At 50.3% G+C, this 12,975-nt stretch overlaps 1 protein-coding gene across 1 annotated transcript in view; it reads right to left on the bottom strand.

The window, feature by feature from the left end:
* Nucleotides 1-12,975, bottom strand: part of SLIT3 (slit guidance ligand 3) — a 588,228-nt gene that overhangs the window by 123,321 nt on the left and 451,932 nt on the right. The window contains exons 7-8 of the mRNA XM_004737643.2: nt 11,102-11,173; nt 5,022-5,185 (exon numbers count right to left, since the gene is read on the bottom strand). Of these exons, the coding sequence (XP_004737700.2) occupies nt 5,022-5,185; nt 11,102-11,173 (236 nt within the window). The remainder of the gene's footprint in view (nt 1-5,021; nt 5,186-11,101; nt 11,174-12,975) is intronic.

Below are 12,975 nucleotides of genomic sequence, written 5' to 3'. Positions count from 1 at the left end.
TTCTGAATCACTACTGGGAATTTCAATGTGGAACCAGAGCCACCTTGGTGCCACACAAGGAGCAAACAGAGACAGCCCGCCTTCTGGTGTCTCCTGACGCCTCAGACCGTGGTCTGATGTCTTGAGGGAGGGCAGAGCAGAATGTGGGGCAACCAGATGCTAGCCCTTCCCTGCTCTTCCCTGATCGCCATCACAAGGCAACTGCTTCCCGGTGCGGGGAGGGGGCCCACAATGAGCACGAGGGCAGGAATGTGTCCCTGGCTAGCCCTGTCACGGGGAAGTGCCTGTGACGGCTGGCATGGACAGCGATCATGTCATCCTGTCTCTGCTGACTGCGCCACACCCCCTCCGGTCTGAGAGAGAAGGAGGAGAAGTGAGGACTGGGGAGCCTGGCTCCTGCCGGCTGCCTCCTCAACTTTGTTCTTCTACTCGGCATCGTGCCAAAAGGGGAAAGTCCTAACTCGTGCCCAAATGAGTGGGGCAAAGGTCAACAAACTTCAGACCTGAAAAGGGCCACAGAGATGGTGAGGAAACCATCCCTTAGAGGAGAGTACTTGCCCAGGGACACAATGGTGGCCAAGCTGAGAATGATGTCATTCTCATAATAGCAGCTAGGGCTTAGGGACGGTTTCCTATGTGCCCCATATTTCATCCAGTGCTTTGTGGGCATGATCTCACTGGGTTCTCACAAAATCTGTGATACAGGTTCTAATATTATTTTTTTATTACTTCCATTATACCGATGAAAAAAGGGAAGAATAAAGAGGTCAGGCAAACTGTTCAAGATCATGGAGCCGATGAACGACAAAGTTCTAAAATTTGGTCCAGTGCTCTTTGTACCACCTCCTCTACCAAAAAAGACACCCAACGCCTCTCTTTATTGCCATGATATTGAAAACCGTAAGAGCCCGGCAATCTCAGGAGGTAGGAAGAGGAAGCTCAGGGGCCAAGACACAGACTGTGTAAGCTCTGCTGGAGATGGCGGGACACTCTTGTTAGAGCTGTGTTTATTCCTTTCTGTCTTTAAAGGGACTCCCACCCAGCAGAGTGCACAGAACTGAAAAATCCAATGGCCTCGTGAGCATGTGGAAATAAATTAATTCCCGCATTCAAATTAAGCATCCCTGTTGGCCTCTGGCCTTTCAAAAGCCAACAACAGACTGCAATGACAATGGGGCTTGAGCAATTATGATGAGAATATAAATGAATGTGATTTAAATACCAGAGGCATGATAATTTTAGGAATGGCTAAATAAACCTAATAATCTCATTCTTGCAATGTCCAATTATGGTGTTTTAATTAAAACCTCCTAAGGAGATGGGCGGCTAGTCATGGCTTACCTTAATTATCTTTATACTTAGTAACTAGTCCCAAATTAAAAAAAAAAAAAAAAAAAGGAAGGAAGGGGAAAGTGTCTTGTTTCCAGGGAGATATGCCTATTTCATTTTTAATAATAAATGAGGAAGGATTTCTTGAGAGGCTTTTAAGAGCAAGTATTGTTCTAGGCATTGGGGCACCTGAAAAATGTCTGATGTGAGCCTTTCATACTAGAAGACAAGACTGACCTTCAGGAAAGAGTATCTCACCCTCAAAGACGATGCGGAGGTTAAGTGTGAAACAGGTGGACAAACCAATGAATACAAAGATGTCTAAAGGAAAGAGATAATTGACTCAAGGGGTCAAATATTTAACTAATACCCTTGAATTACAAATTGTGACCAGTAGAAACCTTTTCAGATTAAGCAACCAGAAAATTGATGCATGGAAGACAAATCCTAGAGCTTAAACCCCAGCATAAACCCTTTAGGTAAGGATGGGCTAAAACCCAGATCATGGAACGCCCATGAGTCCAGTAATGGCCAAAGTAGAACCTTTTCTCTGGCCTGTTCTTATGAATTCAATAAAGTCCCAGTCCCCTTCAGGTAACAAGCAGCAGGGACCACAGCAGCCTCTTCTAGTCCTAGGACCCTGACCCTCTTCTTAACAACAAAAAAATTCACAGAGGAATCCTTGCATCAGTGGCTGAAGGAAACCAAGCAGTCCAACTGTATACCTGAGAAAACGTTAATAAAAAATGAAATATAGTCTCCCACCCTTTGAAAAATTCCTAGATGTCTCCTTAGAGGAAGAAATAAATACCTTCAATCGGAAGGGTAGGTTGACAGAGGAGATAATTTTGGCCAAAGTGCCCTGCTGGCCAATTTCTGGGTTAGCAGGAGTGATAAGACACCCACTGCCAGGAATCCTGGGGAGAAGAGGCCTGGCTCCGGTCAGCTGGATTTCATTCACAGAGAGATAGCGGGGACTTGAACAGGCAGGGCCTGCCCAGGCTGAGCGAGATAAAGCTCTTTCCTGTCTCTGGAGTCATGTGTTGAGCGAATTTTTTGATACGGTTTAAGGGCCCTGGAGGTTTTCTGACGCTTCCCTGACAGGGGCTGTTGGTGATGAAGCTACACGCAGGGATGGCTTAATTGGCGCCCCAAGCCTTTTTCTCTCCGGAGCAGATGACCTCTAGCTTCCCGGAGATGCTCTTACTCCTGCTTCTCTCCACAGAAGTCCTCCTCTGGGGAGTCACCGAGGGAAGAGCCTGAACAAGAACACTGATGGTTTTACAGTCTATAACCGACAGGGTCAGATTCCTACCAAACAGCCACACGCGGATGCCCTGTGGGATCTGCCACGGGTGGAGCCCGCACTCTACCCCGTGGGTGTTGGGGTGGGGGCGGTTGGTGTGTGAAAGCAGCCCTCCGTGTTGGCCTCCTGAATGTGCACACATGGGGTCTTGCTCCGCGAGGCTTCCTCTGCCATCCCCCGCACACAGCCTCACAAACTACCTTTAACAGTTATTGAAGAGGTCGAACCTTCCGGAGGTGATGTTCCTCCTGCACCCCACTAGGATGGCGGTGCTTCCTTCGTCGGGGACAGTGAATTCAGCTAACCATGACATCTGACGTGGACCCTCAAGGAAGCCAACCCCCTGCGCAGCTCTGTTTTTAATCCATGAGAGCCTGGAGAGCCTCCAAGAATCCCTCCCGCAGAGGGCTTCCCACACTGAATTTCCCACAGTACATTTTTCCTACGGGTGAGGGGTGCAGGTGAACAGTGCATTCATGTTTGGAGCCTGTGGGCCAGATGCTGATATCTTCAGAAAACACCCAGCTTCGTCCTACCAAGCGTGAGGGATCACCACAAGCCCTGGGGAGGCAACAGGGTTGCTCGTACTAAACCGTCAACCCGCCTGCTAGATCTAGCCTTTTCGAAGCAGGGAGGTTTAGGACACAAGCACGTCCAGGACCTGGGAGGGTCAGCCTCTATCCCTGAGCAGGATCCAGGGTTTGGATCCTGATGGTGACAGTGACAGGGAAGCAAGCTGCCCCTCCTTGGTAGGGAAGGTGCTTTCCTGACGAGGTGGTACGCGTGTTGGCGCGGAGCGTCAGCCTGGCACCCACCGGTAATGATGTGTTTTCACGTTCTCTCTAATTAGTTTTTCTCACTAGCTCTTGGATGACTCCTGCACTCTATAATTATTTCTTTCACTGGCACTTATGCCGATATTGTACTCTTTGCCTAATAATTACTGTAATTATAGTTAGTGTATGTGAGTTGGGTGCCTGTGTGATAAACGGTTTTATTATATGTGTTTGACGGGAAGTGATTTCTAAGTGGGCGTCTATAGGAAATTATTAAGGTGCTGCTCTGAGACATGTTAAAATGTTTTTGGATAATAAATAACTTGATGAAGTAGTAACATGACAAGAGAGAGCAGGAGGGAGCGCAAGATGAAGTTGAATTAAAAAAAAAAAAAAAAACTTCCGTTGCCAATGCCACCTAAGAGCAGATAAGAGCAGAAGGGGGCCGGTTTGCACTGCTGGCTGGGTCGGGGCCCTGCAGGACCCATGGGGCTCAGGCTGCCTTCAATTCTGAAAACAGCAATGGTCAAGAAATGTCAGGGGTGCACTTCCTTCCCTCCCACCCCAGTGCTGAGGTCCCTCTCCTTCCTCCTTCCTTTAGGCCGACCCCCTAAGATCAGCTTTCAGAGGCCACTGGGCTCCCATTTCGGGATGCCTGTTAATCGGGGATGCCTCTGTGAGAAACTCAACTGAACACTTTCTGTTTTTGAGGAAATTCAGGGATGGGCTCTCCTTCTTTGCCACCAGAAGAAGAGAGCTGCTGGGAATGGAAGGTGTCAATGAGAAGTAAAAACAAATAGGCAAACTTGGAATTGAGGGCTCGGGTTAAAAGCCACTACATCCTCTGGGAAGATCTTGGGTTGCTCAGCCACCTCCTGTCCCTGGAGGGGTCTACGCTGGACAGGTCTACGCTGCCTTCCGTCCTGTGCACAGTTCTGTTTCCTGTACTAGACACTCTGTGCTTCTATTATACTTCAGTTACTCACAGATCAAACTCTGCTGTTGGCTCAGTGCATTTTGTGGGTCCACTAAACTATAAAAATTAAGCTCCACTTACTAGCTCTTACCAAAGTGCTGAGTATTATGCTAAGGGCTTTCTATGCATTAGTTTCATTTAATCCTCCCAACCACCCCTAGAGTTACATACTATGATTTTTCCATTTTGCAGACATGTGGTAATTTGCCAAAGTCACACACTACTGAGGGACAGAGCTAGGGTTTCCAGCCAAGCAGGCTGACCCCCACCACCTCCACTCACTTGTCTCTCAATTTCTATGAGCAATTAGATAATAGGCAAGTGTTTAGGAAACACTAAACAATGCACTTAACGCATGTTAAATTTCTTAGCATCGATGGACTACGAAGCTCAACAGAAAGTGATTGATTCATGAATTTGTTGAGCAGTTTCCTTTACTAGAGGACAAGAGCTTCTTTCTCAGGACTCTAGTCAGGGCGCCCCAGAGTCCAAGGGACTGTGCGGTGCTGGGGAACCTAGGAGACTCCACGCCCAGGTCTGGGCTGGGTGTGGGCTCATGCCCACAATGATGCGAGAGTGGGCTCGGCGGTGCGTGGGTCACAGCACAGAGGAGAGAGGGGCAGGGCAAGCTCACCTGGACACACGTACTCCTTCTTCTGCACATCTGCCACGTTGAAGCCCCTCAGGTGCACAGGAGCCATGCAGAGTGTGAACTGGCCAACTGTCCGCCGCTGTCGCAGCCAATCCGAGAGCCAGGCCAGGTGGCAGTCACAGTACAGGTGGTTGGAGTGGAGGCGCCTGGGAGAGGGAGGGTCAGAGGTAAGACGCTGTCATGGCCTGAAGTGAACATAGTAGGCCAAACCTCTGTGCCCCTTTGCCCGGCGTGATAATCCTCAGGAGCCCCGGGAAGCATTTCCCTCTGCGCTCGTGAGTTACCACGGGACCCTCAGCCCTTTACAGCCAAACCACAAATGACTGTTATCTTCACGTGCAGGCCACATCTGACGGATGCCTCTGGCGTTCTGAGCAAGTCCCTATTTCTTAATAGTAATTCTACCTTTTTTTCCCCACTCAAGAAAGCCTCGGCATACAGAAGGAGGAAAAGTGACGTGATTAAAGCAATGGTTCAGATGCGAGTCAAACTTCTAAGGAGGTGACCTGGTTGCAGATTTCAGGACTATAGTTAGCCTGGGCTCCCGATGGCTTGAAACGGCTCCGCAGTCTCAATGTCTCAGTCTATAGTGGCACTGTGGCCAACACGGGCCATCGCCTTCACTCTTTCTCCTGTATTTCCTCCCTACAGTGAATGAACCCTCTACCCCCCCCCCGGGGATACTGGGAGGCTTGTGTGCACTGGCCCAGGGAGCAGGGCATGCCGGGAAGGGTCCCTTCTGTAGGAGGCATCTTATCTGTATCCACCCCCATAAAAAGCTTTTATTTATATACTTGACAAAGAGAGGGAGAGAGAGAGAGAGAGGGAGGGAGGGAGGAAGCAGGCACAGCAGCAGGTAGAGGGAGAGAGAGAAGAAGTTTCCCTGCTGAGCAGGGATCCTGAGGGGGCTCGATCCCAGGAGCCTGGGATCATGACCTGAGCTGAAGACAGACACTTAACTGACTGAGCCACCCAGGTGACCCTACCCACCTCCATTTAAATAAGGAGCTGCCCATGGCAGACTCCTGGAGCCCACTGCAATGTCTCCACAGTGCCCTCTTCTTCTCAAGTTCAATTCCACCAGGTGTATTTGCTATTCTGGTTTAGGTGCCCCTGGAAAAACCCTCCTAGCTGGTTCCGGGACTCTGTGGCTTTCCTCCTCCAGTAGCTGTGATTCCAGATCAATTTATTGCCTCTGAGTGATTAAGAGTTGCTAGAGGGATCTGCACATTCTACTTCTGAAAGGAATCCTATCTGGTTAAATGACTTGAATTTGCCTTCCATTAATTGAGGGACAAACTAAGGGTATCTAGGGATTTCTATAGGTTCTTTCCTAAGGTTTTGCTATCAGGGGCTTCAAATTTCCATATTCCCCACAACCCTAGGTCATTAGTAGTGGTGGTGGTAAGTTTTAGTCACATCAGCTTATCACACACTTGGGTTTCTGCTGCGAATTTCAAGCGCCCAATCCTGGACATGCTAATCAGCCAGTAGTATCTTGAGACTTCCAAGTACTCTGTGTCAAGTCGGTTATTATTGAGTGGCAGCCTGAAACAGTGGCTTGGCTACCTCCATGCCTGAAATGGAGAGCTCTGAAGGGCTCTTGACTACACTCCACTGAGCATAAAGTCAGCATTGCTCAGCACTGGCCACATGCAGCCAACTGGAGGGGCGTGCCGGCACAGCCTTCCTGCCATGGTGTGGGTGCAAACCTTAGGCAGGCCCGGGCCACTGGGAGCCTCAACAGCCTCAGGGGGTTCCAGATCCCATCATTTCTGTCCAACTAAATGAACCCATGCCCATGCAGAATGTAATTCTTTTTTTTTGCTAAAATTTTTTGAAAAGATTTTTATGATTTGTTTCCAAATGATTAATTTTGATGTTGCAATGTTCTTGTGGATTTCAGAGTCAAAACTTTAAAGTTGAACACATTTTCAGAGGCTCCACGTCCCAAGATCCTGTGCCTGGAATGGGCCCCAAGCAATTCTCCCCTCTGAGTTTCAAAGCTCAGACCCCTTGCCGCTTCCTCTTCATCTGGCATTTCAGAAAGAGGTGTCACAGGCGGGAAAGGGTAGGGGAGGCACAATCCTCAACTAGGGGAAGAATATGAAGGAGATGAGGGAACTCCTTTTCTATCCTGGGCCTTCTTGGGAAATTTCAGCATGCGTGAAAATGATCTGCTTTCTGACCTATCAGTGAGCTACAGAGAGAGACAGACAGATGGACAGGAGGGAGAGAGAGAGAGGGAGAGGAACAAGAGAGAGAGGGGATGGGGTGTTGGCTCTGTGGGCGCAAAGAGACCACTGGTGTAAGGATTGCTGAGGATATTGGCGACAGTGACAAGTGACAAGATAGAGCAAAGGCAGGCCGCAGTGCCAGCATAGGTTGAGGTGCTGGAAGACTTCTGTGCATCCGGAGGATCAGAGCCTTCTAAAGAGTCTAGCTTCAATGAGGAAAGGCGGTTGCCTTCTTTGGCAGTGACGTATGGAAGCTGAGCAAACAGGGATTCCTATGAAGGGCTGAACATGGGTCCACAAGGTAGATCAATGTCAACGACTTCCCATCAGTTCCCATCAGGCGTAAGCGATCAGTGGAATGGCTAAAGTGAGGTTTAGGTCAGTCAGATCCTTATTAAGCAGATTAATTTCTGGGAGACTGAAAATGTTGGAGGTTTTCCTTTTGGAAGATGATGCCAGGTTGGTTCTTTCTCAACCACTGCAAGGTGGCCCCAAGCTACCTTTTCTTCCTTACCTTCCTCCAGATGGTTCCTAACCTTTTGTCTGCCTTTGCGGGGATTCCTCCACTTCCAAGAGGGACCATGGAGAACAGGTGGCCAAAACAGACCTGGAATCCACCTAAAGGCTCTTGTCAAAAGCCTAGAGCAGTGGACGGGCTCAGATCCTCCCACCCGTTCTAGAATTTTAACCGCCGGGAGTGCTGGGAGAGTTGAGCCGGGCAGACTCTTCCAAGCTCCAGCCTTTCAAACCAGGTTTGGGAGATCAAATTGAGGAGTATCACCCCAAATACTACTATTGAAAGGAAAGTTATCACATCGATGAGGAAACGTAAGTCTGGACACTGCCAGGAGTATTCCTAATCTCCTCAAATGGGAAGAAAAATTATTTTATTTCCTTTTCATGACTTTGGTGAATTGGGATGGCCGTGACCTGGAGGGGAGGCGGCCTCCAGTGGCCTTTCAGTCCTGCCTTGGCTCCTCTGCTTTTGTTTCTGCTGAATGGAATGAGCTCAGGCTCTGAGGTCAAACTGCCCAGATCTGACACTGGCTCTGTGCTTTTCCGACTCTGACTTTGGGCAGTGATTAAACTCGGGGCCTCAGTGCTATGAACTGTAAAGTGGGGCTTATTAAAGGTGCCCCTTCCTAGGGCTGTTGTGAGGACTGGAACGGTTCATGAGAAAGACCCAACACAAGGCCCTGCACACTATGAGCCATCAAAGGAATGTGTGCAGCTACTACAGTTGTGAGGGCACTGGCTCCACACTTCCGTCTCCTCCCAGCCCGGAGCCCTCCCTGGACAGGGCGCCATTTCTTACTTAGACACCAAGGCATCAAGGCGCCGAGGTGGTTCCTGCATGCATTTCTACGATCTTCTGCTGATGGAAACCTCACATCCCATGTCGGCAAATCCACCTCCATAGAAGATAAGGTGAATGCATACAAACGCCAATTTGTAAAAGGTGCCTTTTAGCCACAGGCGCTAAATTAAATTTCCAGCAAATCCTTTTAGAGAGGGTCAGTGTTCATTTTCTATAAAATGTGGCTTTCTGAATTAAATATAAAAGCTTTCCTTTAGAAATCCCATTTATGACTTCCTTCCTTGCTCCTCTTCCCCCCTTCCCTACCCCCCGTCTCCCGCACCCCTACTTTAATTACAGTGAAGGGGGATTAGTCAGTGCAAGTCTCTGGGGAGTTCTGTACAGAGCCGTCTCTGAAATTAAACTAAAGAGAAAGTGGCAGCAGGCACGGAGCAAAGAGAACAGACGAGATTGATTGATTGATCTCAACTCATCAGATGAGTGCTCGGGACCGCGGGGAAGGATGACAACAGGAACAAGGAGAAGACCCTCCTCCACCGTCCTTTTCCACCGGAGGCCGCCAAACAAGGGACCTGAGAGCCAGACCCAGCTCCCCAGGGGCCCCGTCCCATGGACCCAGCCGAGCCTCTGTTATTGCTGCTCCTAGATGGAGAAGAGCAAGGGGGAAGCCGAAGTCACAGAGAAGGAGCCACAGGAGCTGGACTGCGGGTTTCTGCAGGGGAGCGTCCTTTTTCTTCTATTCCGCAAGCCCATGTGGGGTGAGGCAGGCCCTGCACCCGGAGGCTCGCTTTCAGCTTTCAGGCCAGAAGCCCCGGGCACACTCTTTGGCAGCTCATTTGTAGCTTGCCGTGGGCTCTGAGGTGGTCTTTGAAGACTCCCATGGTTTCTCCTTAAAACCCCACAACTGCACCATCCCATTTCAAAGGGCAAGGAAAAGGAAAGATTTTCTTGGTGGACTGATGCTATCACATGAGGGGTCAAAGGGAGAAATGGGGAGCAATGAGGGACAGTGGGCTTGGATGCTTCTTCGCAGTAACCAGTATCTGTTGAGTGGACCTCATGACACAGGCCCTCTACCTGCAAGCGTACCTCATTCTCACCACTGTGAGACAAGCACTTACGAACTCCCTGTCCTTGCAGGGCAGAGAGAGGAAGAAACTTGCCCAGAGTCAGGGGCAGTGAGGGCTCGCCTTTACACTCAGGTCTGCCCAGGGAGGTCCGTGCTGTTCCCTCACACAGGGCTCCACCGCTCTCTGCTTCATTCCCTGCCCACCCCCCCACCCCGCCCTGATAAGGTCACTTTCTCACTCACGCAGGGGTTCTCAAACAGTATGAGCATCAGAATCTCCCTGGGGGCTTGTTACACCCTGATGGCTGGCCCCACCCCCCCAGATTCCGATTCCTTGGGTCTAATCTCATTCCATGACGCTGATGCTGCCAGTCCAGGGACCCAACTTTGGGAACCACTGCTCTACGGATTTTTAAATCCCTGTGGATCCCATGTTGCTCAGGGGCCACTGATGAGCTGGTAGCTTGGAACTTTCAGTGCAGATTCCTGGATAGAGTGACAGTAACAGTAATAGTCAACATCATTTATCATCCACTCTGTACCAGGCACTCCTCGTACCTCCTCTCATCGGATCCTCTCCAGCGCCCCCATTTTTAGAGGGAACAGAGGTCCTGGAGCTAACAAAGGGAACAGCAGAAATTCCAGCTCGCTGCCTTGGCCCTACATGTATTTAGCTGAAAGCTCTTGGGGGCTGGCTCTCCACTATTACTGTAATGCACACGCTGGTGAAGTTGCCCCAACACAAGGAAACCATGCCTGTGAACCCCTATGGAAAGGCCAACGGATTCCATCTGCAGAGAAACTTACAAGGTGTTCTGGTTGAGAGGAGAAGGAACTCCCCAGGTAATAAAGGCACCGGGACTGCTCTCCACATGGGGTGTTGTGGGAAGATTTGCTTTGGGAGTACACGGAAAAGGAAAGCTGGAGCCTACCCCAAAATTAACGGTCAAGAACAAGTTCCTGTATCCTACCAGAATATCATCAAGGGAGTAGGGCACTCTGTTGGGTGTGGGACACGAGGATGGGGAGAAGGAGGGGTTAAGGCTCCCACTTGGCCACGGGACACAGAGGGGAAAACATGACCACGGTGCTACGACAGAACTGACAACGGCAGGTGACATCAGCTCAGGAGACACCGAATCATTACATCCCAGTTAGCCATGTTCTGTCACAATGTAACACTAATAATGTTTTCCATCAAGATGGGACACACAAAGATGCATTCCCCCGTCAACAGGGTAAAGAGAAACGCGTCTGTCTGCCGTGGAATGGGGTTTCAGAACTGTGGGTGGCACTGCGATGCTTCTCCCCCATCTGTGGCTCACCAAGATCTCCTCGTCAATGGCGGGAGGAGGGAGGTTTGCTCTAGGACCCACGTGCAGGTCAGGGCAGGGCACATGGGGCGGAGTGTGGGGCAGAAGCAGGGACCGTTACTCACAGAGTTCGAATCTTCGGCATGTGGTTGAAGCTGGTGACGAGGATGCGGCTGATGTTGTTGTTGTTGAGGGTGCTGTGAAGGCAGAGGAAGAAGGGAAACGGTTAAGAAGGACGTAGCATGGGGGGGGGCAGTAGCGATTTCTGGAGGGTGGGGGGAGGAACTGGTGCGACTGTCAAGAGGATCATAAATCAATAGCTATGGGGCAGCTGGAGACAAGGGGGTGGGTCTCCAGGAGATGAGAGAATCCCTGACTCCGTCTTTCAGAGGAAAGAGAGGCTCTTTCCTCTCAGCTGCCCTCTCAGTACTCTCAGACCTACCTACGGCAAGACTGTCACTTCCTGAAATCCTACCAGGTGCTGAGCACAGAGGACCTACGACGACATCTCCCGTTCTCACAAGCCCCGTGTCAGCAACATATCACTGTCCTACTTTTTGAGAGAAGAAAACAGATATGTGTCATTCTGGTTAGCGACACACGTCCCTGCGAGGTGGACATTGTCCTCGTGCTACTGATGAGGAAGTGGAGCTACGGAGGGGACGGAATTCTCCCAGGGACCCTTAGCTGCTGAGCTTGGGAGACGGGATTGGAATCCAGCACTGTCTTGCTCCAATTTCCCTGCTCTGCCCACTGCCCATACCGCCGAACCCAGGGTGCTACATGGACAGTTTATTCTGGAAGTATATTCTCATGAGCTCACCCCTGTTCCCCTCCATGGGCCCCCGCTGGCCCAGGAAGGAGACTTTCTTTGGAGCCTTCCATGGTTAAGCTGACTTCTTTTGTCCTCAGCTCTTGTGAAACATATTGCCTTTCTCTTAGAATGCCTTCCAACATTTCCTATCCCGTGCGCGACCGTAGCCCCACGACCTGGTCCATCCGTGATTCAGACTGAGTCTTATATGCCCTGGTTGTGCGATCTTGGGGAAATTACCAGCATCTCTCAGCCACAGGCCCTTCATCGGCAGAAGCAGGCGGGTAACGGTACCTCTCCCACAGGCTGGTAAAAGGCTCAGTGTGCAGTCTATATTCGGTAAATGAAGCCTACCATTTTATGGACACTGGCGGAGAGAATCTGGTCCTGTCCTGGTCATTCATGGTTACCCCACCCCAACCTCCATGGAAGTGGAAATCCAGCTTCAACCAGCACAGTGGCCCCCATACCCACTGCAGCCAAGGTGCCTGCACATCCTCTCCCTTTCCACCCACCGCAGGGGGAGCCCACCCCACCGCACACCCTTGCCTCAGGCCTTCCCTGCAATTCCTCAGGGCCTACTTAGCATTTGTTTGGTTAATAAGGCCAGAAGGAAATCTGTTTACCTGAAGACACAGAACCCAGTACGTCTCTCTACCTCATCTGGTATTTACCATGGGTCCAGCACTAATTCTGTGGCTTATCTTTTCTGTGAAGTGTGTGTTAACTTATCCTGTCCCCCCACACCCAGGTAGCCTTTGGAATATCTCATCTGACAAGGCTGAAGAGTCTGTCACTCTACTTCCTTGGCAGGAAGCTTCCTGGGTGTGGGGACTATGTCCCCCTGCCCCCCGCCAGTCCTCCATCAGATGAGGAATACCTCTGGGGCTGAAATGATGCCTTCATTTCCCTTTCTGTGCCAGAGTTCTAGGCTCCACACTTTGGGGATACCTCATTAGGGTCATGGACTCAATACCAGACAACAGTCTAACCATCTTCCTCTCCCAAAGGCAAAGAGCACGAAGCCTTTGGAGAGAAGAGGCTTCCTTCCAAGCATACCCAGCCACTCACATCAGGGAGAGTCACAGCCAGCCCTAACTGAGCTGAACACACAGTGCAGGGCTTGACCGTAAGTACATCTGGCAGCAATGACTTATTAATGTATTACTACACTGATGTTTAAAT

This window comes from Mustela putorius, unplaced genomic scaffold (assembly GCF_011764305.1).
Source record: "Mustela putorius furo isolate JIRA1106 unplaced genomic scaffold, ASM1176430v1.1 tig00000145_pilon_pilon_pilon, whole genome shotgun sequence".
NCBI classification, from domain to species: Eukaryota; Metazoa; Chordata; class Mammalia; order Carnivora; family Mustelidae; genus Mustela; species Mustela putorius.
The sequence above is the reverse complement of the archived record's forward strand: the minus strand, read 5'-3'. Positions and strand labels throughout refer to the sequence as shown.